Source organism: Triticum dicoccoides, chromosome 5A (assembly GCF_002162155.2).
Source record: "Triticum dicoccoides isolate Atlit2015 ecotype Zavitan chromosome 5A, WEW_v2.0, whole genome shotgun sequence".
In the NCBI taxonomy this organism is placed as follows: Eukaryota; Viridiplantae; Streptophyta; class Magnoliopsida; order Poales; family Poaceae; genus Triticum; species Triticum dicoccoides.
The window spans coordinates 636,185,103-636,207,193 of record NC_041388.1 but is presented as its reverse complement, the minus strand read 5'-3'; the positions used below and the strand labels follow the sequence as shown (position 1 = coordinate 636,207,193).

Sequence of the window (22,091 nt, the reverse complement as noted above, 5' to 3'; positions counted from 1 at the left end):
TTATCATATCTATCAGATCTCACTCTCGTAAGTGACCGTGTAGGGATTGACAACCCCTTATAGTGTTAGTTGCGAGGATTTATTTGTTTGTGTAGGTGCGAGGGACTCGTGCGTGGCCTCCTACTGGATCGATACCTTGGTTCTCAAAAACTGAGGGAAATACTTACGCTAGTTTCCTGCATCACCCTTTCCTATTAAAGGGAAAACCAACGCAAGTGCTCAAGAGGTAGCAACACGTGGCGGCTCCGCCGGAAGAACGCCAAGGCGTTCCGGATTGCCATTGAGCAGTCCAAGCGTGAGGCAGCGAAGGCGGCTCGGCTCGTGAAGCTCAACCAGCAGGATGACAGGTCCGTCTGGCGGTTGAAAGGGTTTATCATCCTCGCCGACACCTCCGACGACTACGATGACCAAGGCTCCTCGTCCGACAACTCGGACGATCCTCCACCAGCCGCCGACGCCTATAGCTGCGCCGGTGACCGGAAGGGCAAAGGACCGGTGAGGAAGTGGTGAAGCTCCGCCGTCTTCATTTTTTATTTCAAGTTTTTAGTAATCCAATTTAAACTTCTCCGTCGTTTATGTGAATTATGTGAAATTTGGCATTTTTTTGGAGATCCATTGGTGATCTTTTTGTGATCGGGATGTACATTTCTATATCCAATTCTATGTTTGTTTGAAGATCTACGTTGTTTAGTTCTACGTTGCATGCTTTAGTATGAACATAGGGTACCAGAAATAAGATACACAGATGTGGACAATAAGATTTAAGAAGTGTCAATCAGTGCTCGCCTGGATTTGCAGATTGCGGCTGTAGATGCTCCAAGTCACTTGTGTGAAAGTAATAAGTCTGCAACGACTAGTAAGATCACTTGGTAATTATTGCCGGAAGTCCTTCCGGTTTGAGTATTTAGCAAAAAAACTACCACTTTGCAGGTATGTGTCACAGAATTATCACTTTTGATTGATAGTCAAAAAACTAGCACTTTTGCTTTAATATTTGCAAATACCTACGAATTCGCGTTAGTCACTGAAGTCATAAACTGTGATGGCATATGAATACATATGCCTCATGAGAAAAAATAGTTTGAGACATCTACATTGATATTTTTCTACCTAATGCAAGCTACCATTAATGTGCCTTATCAAGGAATAGAAAATAGAGACTCCCCTACACATGTATTTCATGCATCTCTATTTTTTACTTCAACTTTTTCAGCTTTTTGCATCGGACCATACTTTTTCTCTCCAAGCATCCGCCCCTGCAAAGGATCCCGCTACATTAGTCCAACATATTTCTCCTGATATCTGATCCTACATGGCCTGCAGGCATAGTTTTAAATAGCGAAGATAGAGCTCGCTATTGCATCCGCAACAGCGCTACCGCAATAGGGACTGCTATTGCTGTAATTAAATGGCATTACCTTATGTTAATGGTATAGAAATATATACAATAATCTAGTGCTTTTAGAAATCCGCTATGGACATAGGACCCGCAATATCGTCTGATATCCGCATTCCGCTATGCGTAACCCACTCAACTATCAGCCCGCTATCTGCTATTTAAAATATTGACTACGGTGCATCACCCTAAGGCTATGCATTGGCGACGCCTTGATTTCCCCGAAATTAAATCATGTTATGTAAGGGATAGCCCACTTGTGAGCATTCATGTGGCACCATAGTCAAACTCTTTCAGATTGACTGGCAAGTTGGTGTTATGACACATGGGAGCCACATGTCAGTCTAAATGAAAAAATCAAATCTTTTTTTCTCAAATCCTCAATCTCACACTTTCCCTTGTCGCGATCGGCATCTCCTTCAGCAGGCTGCGTGGCCGCCGGGAACACCTCGACGCGCCACCTTGCCTAGCCACTCAGTCTCACTTTGGTGGACCTCTCGGTGAAGGGAAACGCCCGGGGACAACTCCCAACCTCGCGAGGTCCTGCCTACTCGAGCCTCGGCCTGCGTTGCCTTCCTCCGTGGTGCCATGTGGGAAGGGATGCAGGGACAACCCTGCCCCTGGTCGCCACAGAAGCCTGCCAGAATCCGCCTGAGGGGCCATGCGGTGTGCCTGCATCATCATGATCTCATTTTCCCTCAAGATCTAGTCGATTCCCCCGTCCTGGACATCAAGGAAGCACGCGGCCCCCAGTTTGCGGAATCACCACCGCAGGTCATTGTTTGTGCAGTGAGTGACCTCTCCGGGATCAGTGGTCGTGTCACGGAGATTTTCCTAGCCTTGTTCGTCGTCCTCCTAGAAGGAATTAATGCAGGAACCTCTACATCGTCAGTGCCCTTTTCGCCTTCCCCGAGTTCGATCTACCGACGCCGTGCCCCGACCCCCTCTCTTTCGGTTAGCGCCTAACTCATACATATGTTCCCTGAGCTCCCTAAGGTGCTGCTGGACTCTTCCTTGTTATCCCCTTCAATTCGCATGTCATCAAGCAAACCTCGAAACCCGCCATCGCTATAGGAACTCCTCACCAACAAACAAGGAGTAAAAAAAGGGTTTACGTGCCTGTATATTTTTACGAGACGAGCTATTTTAACAGGATCTGCTCGGGACGAACTTTTCACGTATCCTGTAAATCGGCAGGGATTTTAAGGCCCGCGAGCTTATACGGGGTCTACTAAGATGCTTTTACCGGATCTGGCACGTTTTAGGGTTCCTATCTGGTAAATCCCTAACCCTCCTATGACGCAATGTCTCTCTCTCTCTCTCCCCCGGCCGGTGTTTTTCGCATGCACAGTAACTCTTCGACCGCCTCAATGTCGAGCGAGGGACGCGGGCGTGGTGGGCGAGGGGGGGGGGCTCGCAGCCGCACAAGCGAGCCGACCACGACGATGAGGCCGGGAGCTCTGCCATCCGCCCCACAGTGGAGGAATGGCGGTGCCTGCAGGCGAGGGAGCATGACGACCTCTCCTAGTGGCGGCCGGAGGGAGTGGAGGGATTTCTCCTCCACGACATCTTTTGGCCGACCACCAAGTGCTTCCGCGAGGTGGAGCACGAGCTCACCGAGGTGAAGGAGGTGATCGTGGCTGGAGAAAAAGGCGTCGCCACGCTTCTCGAGGCAGCCAAGGAGGAGTTCAACCTTGCCTTCGTTGTCTCCAACTGCGCGATGGAGTTCCATCTCCATGTCAAGAAGCAGGATGAGTAGTCCGGTCAAAAAATAGAAGAAGGATTAGTAGTTTAGATTTGGTTTAATCTAGTATGTTTTAAGTTTGTGCGATGAACTTCCGGCGAACTTTGGTGGCGGGAACTATGTGTATCTTCTATGTTCAAGTTATGCAGTGTGCTTGAAGGATCTGCTCTGTTGTGCCTTCCATGGTACCGCAAAATAGTTTTATATTATCCCGTAAACGAAATTTATGGTACCGTGATTTACAGGATCTGCTAGAGATGCTCTAATGAGGTTTTAAAGAACCTGTTGGTATATGTTGGCCAATATTAATGTGAAAGTGCTTTACAATGTTGTCTTTTCTCCACTAGTGAAGTTATGAATTGTTTAAGCTCTAATCAATTGTGGAGCTTCAGGTCACTTTTGTTTTTCTTTCTAAAGAGATAGTGGGGCCAAGATGAACCTTATAGGGGTTCTTTTGTTACGAAACATTGGAGTCAAGGTGAGCATTGGCCCTACAATATTTGTATAATCACTACAAGAAATATGTCAACTTGTGACCATCATTATTGGTCACTGAAAGGTCACAAATTTCCATTTACGACCTTTTTATGACCAAAAACAGAAGGTCAAAAGCTGGCAGTCGTAAACTGACTATAGCGACCTTTCTTCTGGAATGGTCAAAGACGTTTATGACCAAATTACGTCTACTGTGGCGTTTTGGTCACTAGCAACCTCCCCAGGCCACGTAGGCATCCAGCGTGGCAATCTGACGTGGCACAAGATTCAGCCCGGTCCAATTCGATTTTCTACATGGGCCTAGCCCAACAATTCGGCCTTTCTATATATTTTTTCATGTCAATTTTTGGTCAATTTCATGGGCCTAGCCCAACATTATAGCCTTTTTATCTTTGGGCCGTTGCCTTTGTTTGGGCCATGGCCTTTTCACTCCAGACCACGTTTGTAGCACGTTTGTTTCTGGGTCATGGCCTATTCAGGCCCGGTACTATCATGGCAATTGAGTAATTTTCACAATCTGGCATTAAAGCAACATGTACACAGGGAATACAAAATTTCATTACACAGGAATTGTTCAACACGTAGGAGCACATCTGGTACTGTCCTAACAATGTCTACATAATTTGCCTTATCTCACTACTACATAACATTGTTCAACATGTAGTAGCACATTTGGTACTATCCTAACAATGTCTTCATTGCTCCCTTTGATGGGCAAGTTCTCCAGGTGCGACAACTTGTCTTCCTACAAGAACAGAACATTACATGAATAGATCAATCGAGGAGGAAACAGTAAAACAGGCTGAAAGCATCACACATACAAATAATAACAGCATACATTAATGTATAAAATAATAAAAATATCTATAACCAGGGCTATTTCTAGCCAACCTGTGTGCATGAATCATAATAGATTAAGCAAAATACGTATAACCATCAGCAAACAGCAAATATTAGTGAAAGGGGGCAATTTCTAGTACTCGTCATTTTTGCAAAGTGAGCAAGAACGATGATATTTTCCTACACATACTTTTTGATTTTTCCTTAGTCCTATAGTGATCTGCTCACTCCAATTATATCTCACTCCAATTCTATCCAAAGTGAGCATGCAGTATATATGAAGGGATTACAACAGGTTCCTACAGTACACTAGATAGGCCAACATTTTAGACTACTAGTACCTAGAAATCATATGCAACTCTGTTTTTTCTCTAGCCCAGCCACAAGATCATAAGAGAAATCGTAAGTATCTGGTGCATTTGATATAATAAAGCAGCTCCCGAACAAACAGAAGTTCTGCTTCTTCACATCCCAATTGAGGAGATCTGTGGGATAACCTACCCTAAGGAGCTCGCCGCGGGATCTTCTCCATGGACAGCCCCCTTCTTTCACAACACCAGATTGGCCTCTTCACGAACCTGCAAAAATAAATGCACACACAAATCAGATTGTGGGAGACGAGAGGAGGAATAGGAGGAGGGATGTGTATGCAAGTGTATAAGCATCAAGCATGAGATACTTTTCAAATTAGTATGAACATTCTTAGTTTCTTTGATTGAAGTAGGTGACTGGGGCTAGGTGTGCTCACTACTAGGCAGTAAAAACTCGGTATATACAAGCATTGCGTGCTTAGTTATCGGCGACGAATATCTAGACACCAAAATATCGGTGCCTCTGCCGCAAGTGACCATCATCATGAACTAGACATACGAATACTAAATATCAACCAATGCACATACTTTTATTACCAGGCAGAGAGATAGCTCAAAACAGAACATGTATAATTTGAAAGAAGGAAATCACCCATAATTAACAGGGAGAGGTATAACCAAAACAAGTTCATTTGTCTTCCAAGTATAAAACATCAAGTGCACAAACTCACATCAGTTAACATCATTACAGAATTTCAGATAACATGTTTACTGCAGAAATTCAGTTAACATATTCTGCGCACATGTTCAGTTAACAGTTTAGGTGCTCTAATTCAGTTAAAATTGCAGCATATAACAAATTCAGTTAAGTAATCTGAATAGCTTGTGTTTATTGCATTTACTGAGAAAAACATATACAATGCCATTTACTGAAGTTGTGTGTAAACATGACTAAGCTTGATAGATACAGGGAAGAAAAAAACTGAATAAGATAGCAGGCAATGTAGGACATCAAGGATTCGACCAGCCTCTACTCATCAGCAACTGTAAACACCAAGAAAAAGAACAAAGGTTTGAATGTCAAATATATTCCCAAGAAGCTATTAAGACAAGGAGATAGTAAATGTGACCACTGGTCTATGAACTCACCAGAGGATTAATTTTGTTCGGGTCACTCCCAAGTTTGCTCATAGCATCCCTCATACAAGCAAGATCAACAACTGCTGGGACACCAGTGAAATCCTATAAAGAGACAAATGATTAAGTGAATAAATTGAAGATAAGATCCTAGCAGAAACGTATCAGAATAAAATAAGCAATGTATCCAGCTTACAGTACCGCTTGCCAGATTAAAATAGAAGTGTTGACTTTTATAATTGCAAATAGAAGAAGAATATGTGATGACGATGCAGCTAATCTTATACAGAAACCTATCACCTACTGGCGCACGATATCTATCTTTAAAAATCCAGGTGACAGCAGCAATCATACATCACATACATAATGGGAATAAGACATGGTTATTGGGGAACTACACTTTCTTGAAAGGATAGGAAAGGGGACCTCCATTTCCAATATTCCTGCCATCAAAAGCTATTGACTCGAATCTTTCCAACTCACATATATTCTTTCACGGCAACTGGACAACTTGGAACAAAAGAAGTGGAGACGATGGCAGGAATCAGGATCAATACCTTGAGGAGGACACGGGCTGGCTTGAACGGGATTTCGACTTGCTTGGTGGCACTGTTCTCCCAGTCTAGGATCTTCTCAACGTCCTTCCCCGTGACCTGGAACTCGTCGCAGTTTCTGATTGCCGACTCGAGCAGAATACTTATCGAGTAGGGTAGTCGATCTGGAAAACAAAGTGATGGTTAAACCTTCGGCAATTCACATAATTCAGTGATATACAAAAAAAACTGACTAGAAAACAACGCATCCAGAGACTAATTCCACCGTCAGAATTGAACAGGAACATTTCAAACCTGAAGCTACCGTCCTAGTTTTTGAGCAGGAACGTCGCGTGGTATATAAATGACAGTTCGGTGCTCTCCGTACGCCTTTACAAGTTCAAATCATGTCCTAGAGTATTTATTTATGTGTAACTTCACCGGCCGATGCAAGATATTCTAAGAGCCAATCACGGTGGAATCTTACATAAATGACAGAAGGGCGTGTTGTTCAAGTAAGTTTTCACGCATGTCAGGTTGCGTTGCCGACCGATCGCTGGGAATATTCTTCACACAGACACCCCCAATGCATCTGCATCTCCAGCATGTGCATTGCACACTAGCATAGCAGCCGGCAGCACCACTCCTTTTCGATGAATGAAAATAAAATACTGTCAACAGCAGAATTGCGAAAACATACCCTGATCCACACTACTATACAGCTATACTGTCACTACTAGTAGTAGTATCTTGAGCTTGCGTCGTACGGACATGTTCTATTTTAACATATACGCTGAATCCTATTCCATATACTGTATGATACTGCTGCTATCAATCTGGTACCAATAGTGGGCTGGCTAGTGGAACAGTTAGGCTCTGAGAATACTCTACTCCGCATCCTAACAGGCATCTACATCTGTAGATGTGGACCATCACTTGGGAAGGAGTCCTGGACTCCTGGAGATGTAAATGAAGGGCTTATGGCAGCATGGTGGCGTGCAGCCGTGTGTTTCCCAGGAACTGAGCCGTGCTCTCCTCAACTATGGCCGCACACGCACACATCGGATCCTATTTACTGTATTGCTGCGCCGACACGCCATGTGTATGGAGCAATCGAATCTAGACTAGGCTAACCGCAGATAAATTTTGGTCGACGAGAGGTAGGGGTAGGGGATTCAGTAGCAACCACGCACGTACCGCAGATGGGGAAGACCCCGATGGTGACGCCGAGTGCGGCGGAGAAGGCCAGCTGCTTCGGCTCCGCGCCCTTACACCGGCCAACCACCAAAGTAGAAGTGATGAAACCGGCGACCAGATGCCGGCGCGGCCGGACGAAACAGAAACTATAGCCGGGCGGCTGGGGCCTCACCTCTGGATGACCTGCAGCAGGGGATCGACGACCCTGGCGTTGAGCCACGCGAGGACCACCGCCATTTCCTCCCCCCCCCCTCCGCGCGGATCGGGGCCCGGGTAGGTTGGTGGGCGGGCCGGAGGAGCGAGGCGAGGGCGGGCGTTCTCCATTCAGACGTATTCAGCGTTGGTTCCCAAGTGTGGACCGAGGCTGGATCGCGTTGGATCTCCCTCCCTCGGGTTCTTCTCTCCCTTCTGGTGAGGGAAGAGGAGGGGCGAGAGGAGGAGGGCGTGGGGGAGGCCATGGACGGCGGTGAGCTCCGTCGGAGGGAGGCAGCGGCGGTGATCTGGAAGGGAGGAGGCGAGCTCTCGTTCGCTCTCTCTCCATCGGGTGAGACAGCGAGGAGAGACAAGGGGAGGGATGGGATCGGGGTGGGTGGCGGCGGCGATGTGGGAGACGAGGGGAGCGAGATCTGGATCGAGCGAGGAGAGGGGGGATGCTAGGGTTTGGGTTGGGTTGGGTTGAGAAAGGACCTGAGAGACGTTGGATCCGTCGGATGTGGACGGTCCAGATCGGTTAAGTGGGGTGATCCGTGTGAAGAGCTCTGATTGGCTCAGAAAAATTATGATTTAGAATAGTTTCTAAGTACTAAAACTAGGAGAGTTTTGTGAAGCAGCTATCAAAAATATTTTGCAAAATGGCACAACTAAAATTTTCTATCAATTTAGACCATATTTTATGGATGATAGCCAGTTTGCATGCAATTTTTAATCTTTGTAGCTATTTTAAATCATTATTCGAGTGCCCAAAATTAGTATTTTTGTGAAGGGCCTACCAAATAATTGTTGCAAAATTGTACTGAATAAATTTTCTAAAATACTAGGACATATTTAAACCACAATTTACCAAATTGTTGGGTGTTAGAAGTTTTGATCCACCTCTGGTGAAAAAGACAAATTTCCGCCGATTCAGCTGGAAGCGGGTCAAATTTGAATTGTAGCTACCTCGTAGTTTGCTCTTTATTTTTTCCAAAAATCATTTCTAGTTACATAAGTATCTATTTAATCAGAGAAATACCAAAAAAATTCCAAGATTCAACCACTAGCTAGGAACGGACATTCCCGCTGTTTTAACCGCATTTTGAAACGGACATAAAAAATTCAAAAAAAATCAAAAAATTGGAAAACCTTCGCATTGCGTCATTATATGTGACCAAGTTACCAGAAAAAACTATAAACTTGTAATACAGCGAATATTTAAAAAAGTGTTCTCAGAAACGAGCTATCAAGTGTGCAGATGAATGGCTTTCAACCCAAATGCTCAATCTTATGGCCACATACATGGCATAGTTTGTTCAAATGATCTCATATTGTGCACAAGGGTGCATATTGGAGTGACAAACAATGTTGCTTAATGAAGTTTTCATTTTCTTTGGAGGAAAAATTCATTTTCCATTTTTCGAGTGCCCGAAAAGAGATTTTTTTGTGAAGGGCCTACCATATATTAGTTGCAAAATTGTACCAAGTCAATTTTGTAAAATACTAGGACATGTTTAATGCACAATTGACCAAATGGTTGGCTGTCAGAAGTTTTGATCCACCTCTTGTGAAAAAGACAAATTTCCGACGATTCAGCTGGAAGCGGGTCAAATTTGAACTGCAGCTGCCTCATAGTTTGCTATTTATTTTTTCCAAAAATCATTTCTAGGTACATAAGTATCTATTTAATCAGAGAAACACCAACAAAATTCCAAGATTCAACCACTAGCTAGGAACGGTCATTCCCGCCGTTTTGATCGCATTTTGAAACGGGCATAAAAAATTCAAAAAAATCAAAAATTTGGGAAACCTTCGCATTGTTTCATCATATGTGGCCAAGTTCCTAGGAAAAATAACAAACTTGTAATATGGCAATTATTTTAAAAAAGTGTTCTCAGAAACAAGCTATCATGTGTGGAGATCAATGGCTTTCAAGCCAAATGATCAATCTTATGGCCACATTCATGTCATACTTTGTTCAAATGATCTCATATTGTGCACAAGGGTGCATATAGGAATGGCAAACAATGTTGCCTAAGGAAGTTTTCATTTTCGTTGGACGAAAAAACCATTTTCCATTTTTCGAGTGCCCGAAAGGAGGTTTTTTTGTGAAGTAACTACCAAATAATTGTTGCAAAATTGGACCAAATCATTTTTATAAAATACTACGCCATATTTAATGCACAATTGACAAAATGGTTGGGTGTAAATTTTTTTGATCCACCTCTCGTGAAAAAGACAAATTTCCGCCGATTCAGTTGGAAGCGGGGCAAATTTGAACTGCAGCTGCCTCATAGTTTGCTATTAATTTTTTCCAAAAATCATATATAGTTACATAAGGACCTATTTAATCATAAATACATGGTTTGGTGGCGATACGTCGAGGTTTGGGCGGTGGCCGAGGGCCCCAACTCTAGAGCGCGTAAACTCGCATGCCCGTCGCGTGGTCACCGTGTGACCGTAATGTTGCCATGTGTTCTGGGAGGCTTATGCATGTCTAGTGGGTTGGGCACTCCCCAAGTTGGTGCTAGGAAGAAAATTACAACATAAGACTCTCACGAGAAGACTGATCGATGCTCAAACATGAATTAGCGGTCAAGTGTTTGATTAGCGGTACGGGAAATGCACATGATAATTTAGTAAGGAGAATGTCTTCACAAATTTTTAGCTCAAAAGGAGGATCCTAGGTGGTACTTGCTTTGCAAAGTACCACGCTGGACAAAAATATGAATGTTGAAGCTGGGCTCAAAATAATGAATGGATTGATCTAAAATTTTGTGGAGGATGGTTATTTGGGCATAGGAAAGCATGGTAGAAAATTGATACCATTTGGACATGCCAAAGTAGTACTTCCTTCACAATGCTCTTCTATGGACAGAAACTTGGGAAAACTAGTGAGAGAGATTGGATGAATGAAATGAGCTCAAAATTGGTGTAGATAAGTTACTTAGGTATGGTCATGCGCTGGTCAATTTTCAGATCGTTTGGGTAAGCCTAGCTAGTACTTACTTCACAAAGCTTCTCTCTAGGTAGAAACTTTGGAAATTTCCCGAGAAAGATTTACTAGGAAAATTGAGCTGAATATTATCATGTGGCAATTATTTGGGTATAGAAGAGTGCCCAAAAAGTTTGAGGGTAATAGGAGGGGTCTATATAACACTTGCTTTGCAACGTGCCAATTTGGCCATAAAATATAAATTGAACCTGGGCTCACATAAATGATTTGACTGAGCTGCAATTTGGAGGAGGGTGATAATTTGGGCATATGAAGAAACTGTATGAATTTCATGTCATTTAGAGATATAAAAGGTACTTCCTTCACAATGCTTCTAGGTGGACAAAAACTTTGGAAATTTGCCGAGGAAGATTTGCTAGGCAAATGGAGCTGAATTTTGTCATGCGGGAATGATTTGGATAGGGAAGAGTGCCCAAAAATTCCTAGGGCAATCAAGAATATATAAATAGCACTTCCTTCATAAAGTGTTGTTGTGAACATAATAGGAAAATGAATATTGTTGAATTAGTTTTGAACTAGGCAAGGAAGGATTTTTACATATTTGATGAAGATATGACCCAAAGAATTTATGAGATTTTTTTGAGAATTTTGGGAATGATAGAAACATAGGTTGCTTCACAACCTAGGGCAAAAACTGCCACATGGACATGACACATAGGCAAAACTGATGAGATGGCGCCTAGTCATCACAACCCACCACAATCTACAAGGCTATGACCATCTATATTGGTCATTAACAACTAGAAATAAGGCAGCGGACTAGCACTATTTGCTTTGTGACCATTTCGTGTAAGGAAATTACGACCTTTCTGACCAAAATGGTCACAATGGTTTAGGGTTTGAAGCCCCCTGAACAGCTTTTGACAAATTGGTCTAAAATGGTCATAAATTTATGACCAATTCTTCGAGGGTCACTGACAGAAGGTCATAAGTTGACATATTTCTTGTAGTGAATTTAAGTTATGTGGGAAAACGAGTGAGTAACGTTTAAAATAGTCCAAACATATTTTTCTTGGAAAGGAGGGTTTTCCTCAAGTAGTCCCAACTTCATTGCCTAAGTTGTACCATGGTTTTCTCTGATGTTCACTCCAAACTTTGTCACTTGATCTAACAATCAACATTACCAACAATTTCCTGGTACCCAGTTGCGGCGACACAATTCCATGTCCATCCCCAATTTTCTCTCTTGCCCAGTGGCGGAGCCATCGCCCAGCGACCCTGGGCACCTGCCCGGGCTCGCTTTTTCCTAGCAGCAGCGATAGACAGATTAAATAAAGGGCTAAACTGATCGGTAACTTAATTTACCCGGGCAAAAAAAGTACTGGGCCTTCGTTTCTCTCAGGTTCACAACCCAATAATCAACAAATGGATTAGTATGTGGCTACATGCCTACATGCAATCAGCCCAGGCCGCCGAAACAAAGAAACAAAGGGGCGCTGGCTTCCTTCGGTCGCTCCAACTCTCTCTCTCTCTCTCTCTCTCTCTTTCTCTCTCGTGTCTCTTCGTTTGTCACGCACGACTAGCGCAGGGACTGGGCGACAGAGGGCAGCGGCGGCGGCTGAACCCTAGACGGCTCCGGCACCGGCGGCGAGCGACACCAGGCTACCACGCAGTCTATGCTTCCAGTCGTTCCTCAACCTCTCCTTCCTCTCATCTGGCTTTGGCTTCGACTCGGCTTCCTTCGATAAGAAATCTCCATCAAATTTAGGTCCAAGGATCTCTCATCTTTGAAGTCTAAATACTTGGTCTGGGAAGTAGGATTGATGTGAAGTATGGATCGAGATACTGATTATACATGGTCTGAGATTTCAAGGTCGGACTTAGGGGTTAGGGCTTAAATTTAGGGGGAAATCGTTGGGGATGATCATGAATTCATTACTAGAGAGAAATTGTATTTGTTTGTTGGCTATTCGAACTACAAAATCAAAGTATGTAAGAAGACGACAACTTGTAGACTGGTATTCATGCAAATTTTTCTTACCTTCAAACTGAATACAAAGAATTATGTACTATGAACTTGTTGTAGCTTGTTTAGCAACTAACTTCAAACTTGATCATTAAATTTCAGAGATGAGGAGATTTTTGGTTAATTAAGTTACCGATCGGTTCTCTGTGCATAGGATCATGGCAGAGCTTGGTGATAAACAATTCTCTGTGCTTATTGATGAATCACGTGATATATCTGTGAAAGAGCAAATGGCGGTGATGTTGAGGTTAGTAATTTCACTTTCTTTCGTTATTTGTTTGTCATTTATTCTCTATGTTGTGCACTAACCTTCTTTTTTATATAGGTTTTTGAATGACAAAGGAAAGGTTGTGGAACGATTTATTGCTCTTCACCATGTCAAAGATACTACATCCGAGTCACTAAAGAATGCTCTTTATGGTATTCTTGATCATTATAAGTTATCTATTTCAAGGATACGAGGGCAAGGATATGATGGTGCTTCAAATATGAGAGGCGAGTTTAATGGTTTGCAGAAAAAGATCATGGATGAAAACCCTTTTGCTTTCTATGTTCATTTCTATGCTCATCGTTTGCAGTTGGTGGTTGTCTCTGTTGCTAGTGGTTGCTCATCTATTCATGATTTCTTTGAGTACATCTCGTTAATTGTGACCACAACAACTACACCTTGCAAGAGAAGGGATGCATTGACAGAGGCACAACACCAAGATATTCTGGATAGACTTGAGAGTGGTGAGATATCTACAAGAAGGGGCTTGCACCAATCATCTACTCTTGCTAGGCCATGTGACACTAGATGGGGTTCCCATCATACTACTTTGCTTCGTTTGAATCAAATGTGGTCCTCTGTGTTACATGTACTTAGTACGGTTGATGAACATGGACGTGGGCCATCTCAAGCAGCAGGTTTGATAGAAAAAATGGAGAGCTTTAAATTTGCTTTCATTCTAAAGCTTATGTTGAAGTTGTTTGGCATCACAAATGAGGTCTCAAAAGTCTTGCAAAGAAAAGATCTTAATATTGTGCTTGCCATGGAATTAGTGGCTGATGTCAAAGCTCGGCTGGCAACATTAAGAGAGAGTGGTTGGGATGATTTATTTTGTGATGTTCAAGAATTTTGTGCTGCTAATAGTATTCCAGTGCCAAACATGGATGAAGCAATACCAGTTCGTGGTCACTCAAGGAGAGCAGGGAGGACTATCACTAATCTTCACCATTACCGTGCAGAGATTTTTTATGTTGCTATTGACAAAATATGCGTGGAGATGGACCACCGCTTTAGTGAAGGAGCTAATGGTGTGCTTGATTGCTTCTCATGTCTTGACCCCAATCATTCTTTCTCAAAGTTTAATGTTGACAAGCTTGCACATCTTGCTGAAATTTATCACGATGACTTTTCCAATGATGACCGTGGAACAATAAGAGAGCAGCTTCTCACTTATATAAGCCAAGTGAAAAGGCATGCTTCTTTTTCTACTTGTGATGGTGTTCAAAGTTTGGCCATGAAGATGGTTGAAACTGAGAAACATTTGGTATTTCCATTGGTATACAAACTTATTGAGTTGGCTTTGATATTGCCGGTGTCAACGGCATCTGTTGAGAGAGCTTTTTCAGCAATGAAGATTATCAAGACTAAACTGCGTAGCAAGATCAATAATGAATGGTTCAATGACTTGATGATATGTTACACCGAGCGGGAGTTATTCAAGTCAGTTGATGATAAGGATATTATTCGAACATTTACTGCAATGCGGTCTCGGAAAGGGCATTTGCCTCGTAACTTTCTTTAGTGCACTGTCGGTATGTTCCTTCCAACCATCTCTATTCTTGCAAGCTTTCGACTTCTCATCTCACAACTAAACTTATTTAATTAAAAATTCATTTTTTGTATTGCAGTTCTTCTAGGCTGATTGTGTGTCTTTCTGTTGGCAAAAAATGAACAAGTGAGAGATGCTTTTGACCGTGCTGGAAGAAATTGCACGGTCACATGTAGTGACATATGTATGTATATATAGCTTTACTTTTGTTGGCAACATGGCGAGTTGGTATCTATGCATGGTTGGCTATGTATCTTTTGTTGTCATGTACCAACTTTATTTGGTCTATGAAGCGGATATTGAATATTAGCTCACTTTAAATGAAATTTTGTGTGATTATTATGGTTATGTTTTCACTTCATTGTTAGAGCGGATTTGTGAATCCGAAGCTTGGTGGTATATTACATGTTGTGTATTCGAATACCCGACTTGATTTCTAAATTATACGTTTAGACTTAAACTTGCCCAGGCTCCACAAAAGTTCTGGCTCCGCCACTGCTCTTGCCTGCATATCTCAGCTCGCCAGTGACCAGCCTATGTGTATGCAGTAAAAAGGAAAGGTGATGCAGTTGAACAGCTAAGAAAAACTCTTCTAAGTAAACAGCATATGCGTGGGCTTGCTCCTGACAATACAAAATTGGCATAAAGATGACTTGGCACTTTGTCAAAGTTGTGCTTTGAGCCGCCCACACAGAAGCCCAGTCTTCATTTGATAGGGGGAAAAAAGCATCGCCCCAAAAAATAAGTAAACACGAGTAACGGATCTGTTCGTCTACCTCTCCTACCTCCGCTCTTGCAAAATTTAGACCTGATTGTAAGCAAAAGCATTCACTACAGCACTAACACTCGCCACATTTACACCCTCCCAACCTACCCCTCCCTTTCCGTCCGTCGTGTGTTCTCCTCCACCGACTATTTAAAGACCACAAGTGCATCAGCAGAAGCATGTGTTCTCACGCACAGAACAACACGAGAGAGCGAGTAGGATCTAGAGCTCCACAATACCAAGAAGCACTCTAGCACTGTCACATCCCTCCCCTTGCTCTGCCTCGCGCTTGCGGTGCATGCCATGGCGGCGGACAAGACCGGGTGAGGCGAAGGCCTCGCTTTCGGCCGCTGCTGCAGGAGAAATGGGCGCAGCGGATGAGGAGAACCTGTTCGTGGGCGTGGGGGGCATAGGGGACATACCGCGTGGCACGGAGCCGCTTGGCCGCAGTCACATCTTGGTCTGTGGACAATCATGGAGCCGGCATGTTCCCGACGGCACGGGTCAGCTTGGCCGGGTCGGAGGCAAAGTGGGTAGCCTCAGCCTGATCGGCGGCGGTGGAAGAGCTGGCGGCGGCGAAAGAGCCGGAGATATCCCTCTGAGAGAATATGCGAGCAGTAGCATCCCATTCGGCGTGCTCGGTGACGGATACGGCGGCGGAGGAATCAGCGGCGCCACGCCGTGGGCTGCCGTACTGGCTCGGACATGGTGATTCAGATGCACATGAGAATTTCTTGCACGTGCTTTCATCGTACGTGCGTGCACTGACCTGGCATATGCCACTCTATGGCACTGTCTTAACGTGATGGTACCACTCCACCATACCATCCATTAATATGTGCGGGCACGGCTTAAGTACCACCGTACGCATGCACATTGGGTCATTGGCTACTAGAGATAAAAATCACGAACTGAAGAAAAGTTCTAACAATTCATAAGTTAAAAGTATAGTAAGAACATACACTCAAACACTAACGGAAAACTAATTGTTCTCATTCCTTGTAAATATTTTGAATTTTGAAGTCAAATTCACAAAAAAAAAAATACAAGAACACTCTGCTACTAGATCGTACGGATGTTATCAATTTAATCTACTTTCAGTTTTGCACCGCCACTTCCTGGGTAGCAACAACAACCAACATGAACCACTATTAGAACACTCAACACTCTACTGCAATTTTTGATGATTGCTACCATTTGAAGTGTGATTTCCCCGTTGTTTCTTTTGTGCACTGTCCTAGCTAGGGAAGGTAATAATGTTGCTCATTAACTATAGAATTTGGTTACGGGTCCTCTTGAAACAACTTCCTTGATCAACCCTCTAGTGTGTCCATCCCTCTCTCGATGAATGCTGTAACTTTGATTGCAACGTAATAAAGCAGGGAGAAGGTTATAAAAAAACGACGAAACACATAAAAAGAGCGATATAGATCAGCGGCCGCCACTTCGACAGCGGCGTCCATAGTGGCACCAAAAATATTGGACCCCATGCCTTTCATAAAGTTGGTTTCCATGCACTGAAGTCCATGTCCAAAATCTAGAAGCCCAGCCACTGCAGAATAGTACAACCAACCGATTCTCACACACTCTATATTGCCCCCGTAGGCTAATGGTACAAATCACACACCTGTCCAACGACATGGGTAGGTCGTCTTTTTCTGCTCATTTTCTAATGCACGACATTCTTTCTGCTTCCCATATATTTCATATTCCTGGTTTTTTTTGTAACTTCTTTCAATTTTTGCTGGTTTTTTGGTTTTATTTTTTCCTTTCCATTTTTTGTGGTTTCTTATATTTTAATTTTTAAAAAAATCACAAATAAATAAATTTCCTGTAAACATTTTAGTCTTATTTTTGAAAAAGAATCAAATAATTTTACAAAAGTTATGAACCATTTTTATGGTTCATCTAAAGAAATTGCAAGCAGTTTTAAAATTCATGAATACCTGTAAAGTACTTGACTTTTTTACCAATGCATGAATATGTTTTAAAAAAAATTCAAGAATAACTTTTAAATTCAAGGAGAAATAATTCCTTGAACATTAGTTAATGATCAATTAAAAAATTAAATTGGAAAATATTTTATAAGTCCATGAACAAGTATTGAAATTTGGAAATATTTTTTAGTTGGTGAACATGTTTTTATGTTTTTAATTCACTAGCACTTTTTGAATTTTTTTAAAAATTCACATATTTTCCTAATTTATCATAAACATTGGCCAAAGTTTCTGGAGCCTCACCATATTTTCCTAATTTATCATTTATGTTTTTAAAAGTCCATGAACAAGCATTGGCCAAAGTTTTTCGAGCAAGGTCGAGTGAGAAGAAAACAACTTGTATGCCAGTTAGTGACCGGAGTAAGTGAGCCAACGCTATTGGACTGTATGACACATAGTCCCTGCATGGGTGATTTGCCCTCTATTCTACGTACCCGCCGAATCAGTTGCCTTGCGCTAGAGCTATGTCTCACTCTCTGCGAGACGTAGGTCATGCTTGTCTCCTCTGGGGCCTTTGTACAATTCACAAAGCAACAAACCACATTGGCTCCACTAAAATTTGGTTAACCTCTTTTACTCACCCTCGTGAATTTTGGGCCAACATTCACTGCGCCCCACGCCGCTCTCGTGTTCGCCTCATTGACACCCTTGCCTAGGGAACTCCTATACGACGCATTCTGCGTCAAAGTGTCGGGCGTTCGCATAGGGGGGTTCGATAGTGGGCTGTTTGGGCCGTGTTTCTCTGTTTCTTTGTTGGGCGCGCGTTTTGAAAACCGTTCGTACTGTTTCGCGGACGCCTTCTTTCTCTGTTTCGCGCGTGTTTGTTTCTCTATTTCGTTTCTTCTACAGTTTATCTCTGTTGCTTCTGCTATTTCTTTGTCAAAAGGAAGAACGTTTCCAATAAAAGAGAAAAATAATGACAACTTATTTTGCAAACTTATTTTCCAACAAAGAGAGCTGTTTCTTTGTCCAAGGAAGAACAGTTCCAATAAACTTGACAAACAGTAGTAAAAGAAGAAGTGCAACAAAGAATCAGTATAAGAAAAAACATACAGAAAAAATACATGGAAATAATAATATAAATATTTGAGCTTCTTTGCAAACTTGTTTTGCAGATTTAAGCCTTATTAAAAATTGAATGTAATGCAAGAAAATATAACTAGGGAACCATGTTAAAAAATTAGTTTCCTCATGGAATTGTCCCTTTGAGTTGAAAAAAATTCTTGCGTTGGGACCATTAAGAGAATTAAAAAGGGAAATATCTTTCCCAAAGGAATTGGTTTCCTGTTTAGAAAAATGTTTCAGCTGTTTCCAGACATTGTTTACACCCAAATTTCTTGCAAAAAAACTATCACTGGACCATTTCGACAAAAAAAAGATAGCTCTATCGTTAAGGAAACATTTTTCGCATCGAAGTATTCCTTTGAGTTGAATCTTCCAGTGCAACTTCCGTTGAAGGTGACAGTATTAATGAGACCCTTCAGAATAGAAAGAAGAAATATGTTAATTGGAAACACAGGGGCAGAACATTTCATCGTTGGGATTCTTTTTGCTTGAACCTTTTAGACTAACTAACAAAATTAATGAGACCTTTCAGAATAGAAAGAATAAGGATGTTAATTGAACTTACATGTTGATTTGAGAACTTACCTCGGGTTACTGTCATGTGCAGAACAAGTAAGCTTCACTTCAATATGCGGAAACCCTGTTGAAACGTACACGTGATTACAAGAAAAGAAGAACATGCTCTAAGAAATTGGGAAACAACAATCTCTAAGAAAGAAACAACTCTTTTATGTCATTGGGAAACAAAAATAAAAAAAGAACTTACATGTCTCTGCAGGAAAGAAGTTACTAATGGGAGCTGAATTTCATTGTGCTTGCTAGTAACAATCTCGAAAAGGAATTTTTGACGTAGAGCATGTAAATCCTCCTACAGTATTTTAGAAAAAGTTGCTGCTTCATTGCTGATATGTTACAAGTAATGACCCAAAAAGAAAAGATATGACTATTACTTACATTAGAGAAACCTTCTAAACCAAGACCTTTGTACTTGCTAACATACTGAGGAAGGAAAATACCTGAGTCATACCTGTCAAAGAAAAAAATGAAAATAATCAGTTACATACTTAGTATGAAAATTATTGTGAATTAAATTACTTTTAATCTGCTTTTTTGGAGAAAGAACCAAAAAGTTGCTGGTGGCTGGTTTAAATCTTGTAAAATGGGAGATTTCCATAGAGAACCCACCTGAAATTGACCTTGGGAGCTGGTACAAATCTTGATTCGAAATTTCTTATGCTGAAAGAACTAGAATTTTCGTATGTAGCAGCAAACAAAACCTTGAAGTTGTGGATAACAGCGTTAATTGCTGGTAGGAATGAATCACCACTGTAGTATGGGTTCATGATATCAAAAAATTTGGCTCTGAAGTTAGCAATGATTAAAATCCATTGTTTTTCCTTGAATACGGGCATTTTTACCTAAGGAATTGTGCAAAGTTACAATCTATTAGTGTAACTCTTTAAAGAAGGAAAAACTATAAGAGTAGTTTGTACAAAAGAACTTGTCTTACCAAGGAAGCATTCAATAAACTGAAGCCAACATTACTTTCCTGTAAGATTTGTTGGTTTGCAGGATCAGAATGTTTAGCATTGGGTTCATTAGCTTCTCCTGCATGTTTGTTTCCAGAAGAACATTGATAGTTAAGAAAATGAAATATCAATGATGTGAAAGTGATAACTGAGGAGATGAATTCAAAATATAGGCTGACCATGTCGTCAATGCTAAGAATGTGCTCCAGTATTTCGCTGTTTCGCATGAGGCCTTTTCTTCCTCGGTCCAGCTGGTCTTTGTTCTTTAGTTTTGGAAAACACCCAACAACCCGAGGATTTATCCAGCCACCAGGCTTGAATGATAGAGTTATAGTTTTCTGATCCACCCAAACTCCTTCAATCTCAAATATCCTTTGGTTGTTCATGGCAGGAGAAAATCATGAAGAAAAGTGAAAAATAAATCATGAGAAAACAGTATGGATCGCATATGAAAACTATTTTATGTTGAAATTATGTGGAACATGTCACATAAAAATTCATATGATTTTTGTACATACCTGTAAGTTAATTTGGGTAGAAGTCCAACCAATGTTTGGTAGAAATCATTCTCAATTTCGTCGGAAAAGATGGCCTGGTTACCAGCCTTTTTTGGTTCTTGAATTACTAGTGTCGCAGATTTGAAAGAATTGTTCACTCGTTGTTGCCAAGTTGAAGTTTCTGCTTTTGAAAACTTACTGGAATGTGCTTCATGTTGTTCGAGTGCTTGAAGTAGCAACGGATCTTCAATAGGTGTGGAAATATTTCTTGGGTAGTGTTTCGGAGATAGGAAGTCCATTCCCCTTATTGGGCTCTGAGTTTCAGGGACATTCAGGTTGGTATGAGTATTGGAATGCATGCTATACTGATTTTCTGGCAGGCTGAACTCATTAGAGGCACGAGATACAAATGGAACATTCTGAACTATGTCAATTGAATTGGTAATTGCATCAAATGAAGGGGAACATGTGCCTTCATATTGAGTGCCTGTACCAGCCTCTCCATTTGAATTACCATGCATTGTATTATTGAAAGTTTTGTGAGCTGCAAGTAAATTTTCATCAGTCAATGAGCCTTTATCCAGTTCACCATCCATGAAATCTGGTTGAAAAAAATGAAGACAACATTAAGAATAGGAAATGTTAACAACTCAGTTCATCTACATGTCTGAAAAAATTACTTTGGATAAAATGAAATTTGGTAAGAGAAATGACCTTCCAAACGCTCTCCTGGTAATAAGAATCTAAACAATGGCAAGCAAAATTTTGTTTCTTGTACTCTTTGAATTGGGGGTTTTGATTCATAGAAGTATCTTGTAGAAAAAAAGTTGTGATTATTTATTTCATGATCTATTTTGGTGCAAAGAAAAAAAGATACTTAGAAGAGCTATGAAAGAAAAACTTACGATGCAACAGAGCTAAAACATCAGTGGGAGGTGTTGTTCTCTGAGTTGATGTCTTCACAAATAATTCTGGACAAGCAAGCTCTTCGAAAGATGGTAGACTACCATTAAAAGGTAGAGAGAGATTAGAGCTTGTTATGTTCATAGACTGAGTGAAATCTATGACCAATTCCTGAAGAATTTCATTGATGCTGACTTGTTCATTTTCAATTGTTGGAACATCTAGCATTGGGAAATTTGCAGGTGATTCTATTGCCAAAAATTGTTCAGTCTTGGGTACTTTGAAAGTATTCTTTGAAACTGTTGATTTAAATTGGAGGTTTGGGCTGTTGGAAGATGTCAAGGTCTTGATGAATGAACAATGCATATCATCTACATAGGTCTTCAGTGTAGATGCTGAGTTCCGGATGATATTCATGTAGAATTTTTGAGCTTGCATTTGAAGAATTATCTTGTCCTGTTAAAATGAGGGAGCATGTCTTGTTAAACAAACTATGAAAAAATGAGAATGACAGTTTATTGTTGCTAAGAAAACAGATGAAAACCAGCAAGGTAACTTACTTGTGTCAGACTTATATATGTGAATTTGGATTCAATATACTGTGATATCTCTTCAGGTAGTTCAATGTAAACTGAATCATTGAATGGAGTAGAGGAGATGTGCTTTATCTGTTGAGTAAGAAGAGGGTGT

General features: G+C 41.5%; 2 protein-coding genes across 2 annotated transcripts; one reads left to right on the top strand and one right to left on the bottom strand.

Annotated features, from left to right (window-relative positions):
- Positions 1-5,914: 5,914 nt before the first annotated feature.
- Positions 5,915-7,890, bottom strand: LOC119300264 (aconitate hydratase, cytoplasmic-like). Its single transcript, XM_037577285.1, has 4 exons — positions 7,837-7,890; positions 7,654-7,723; positions 6,481-6,641; positions 5,915-6,028 (listed from the first exon to the last, which is right to left on the bottom strand). The coding sequence occupies exons 1-4, from the start codon at positions 7,888-7,890 to the stop codon at positions 5,924-5,926; spliced, it is 390 nt and encodes a 129-aa protein (XP_037433182.1). The 3' UTR covers positions 5,915-5,923.
- A 5,098-nt stretch (positions 7,891-12,988) lies between these two features.
- LOC119298686 (zinc finger MYM-type protein 1-like) lies at positions 12,989-14,617 on the top strand. The gene is made up of 3 exons (XM_037575982.1): positions 12,989-13,074; positions 13,153-13,177; positions 13,226-14,617. Exons 1-3 carry the CDS (start codon positions 13,058-13,060, stop codon positions 14,615-14,617), a joined length of 1,434 nt encoding a protein of 477 aa, XP_037431879.1. The 5' UTR covers positions 12,989-13,057.
- The last annotated feature ends 7,474 nt before the right edge of the window (positions 14,618-22,091 follow it).

Coding starts and splice junctions, on each gene's coding strand:
- LOC119298686 (XM_037575982.1), top strand. Junction 13,178..13,225: donor TGAATGACAAAGGAAAGGTT/GTGGAACGATTT, acceptor ACTACATCCGAG/TCACTAAAGAATGCTCTTTA.
- LOC119300264 (XM_037577285.1), bottom strand. CDS start 7,890: ATGGCGGTGGTCCTCGCGTGGCTCAACGCCAGGGTCGTCGATCCCCTG. Junction 7,724..7,836: donor TCGTCGATCCCCTGCTGCAG/GTCATCCAGAGG, acceptor GGCCGGTGTAAG/GGCGCGGAGCCGAAGCAGCT. Junction 6,029..6,480: donor CAGCCCGTGTCCTCCTCAAG/GTATTGATCCTG, acceptor GTCTCTTTATAG/GATTTCACTGGTGTCCCAGC.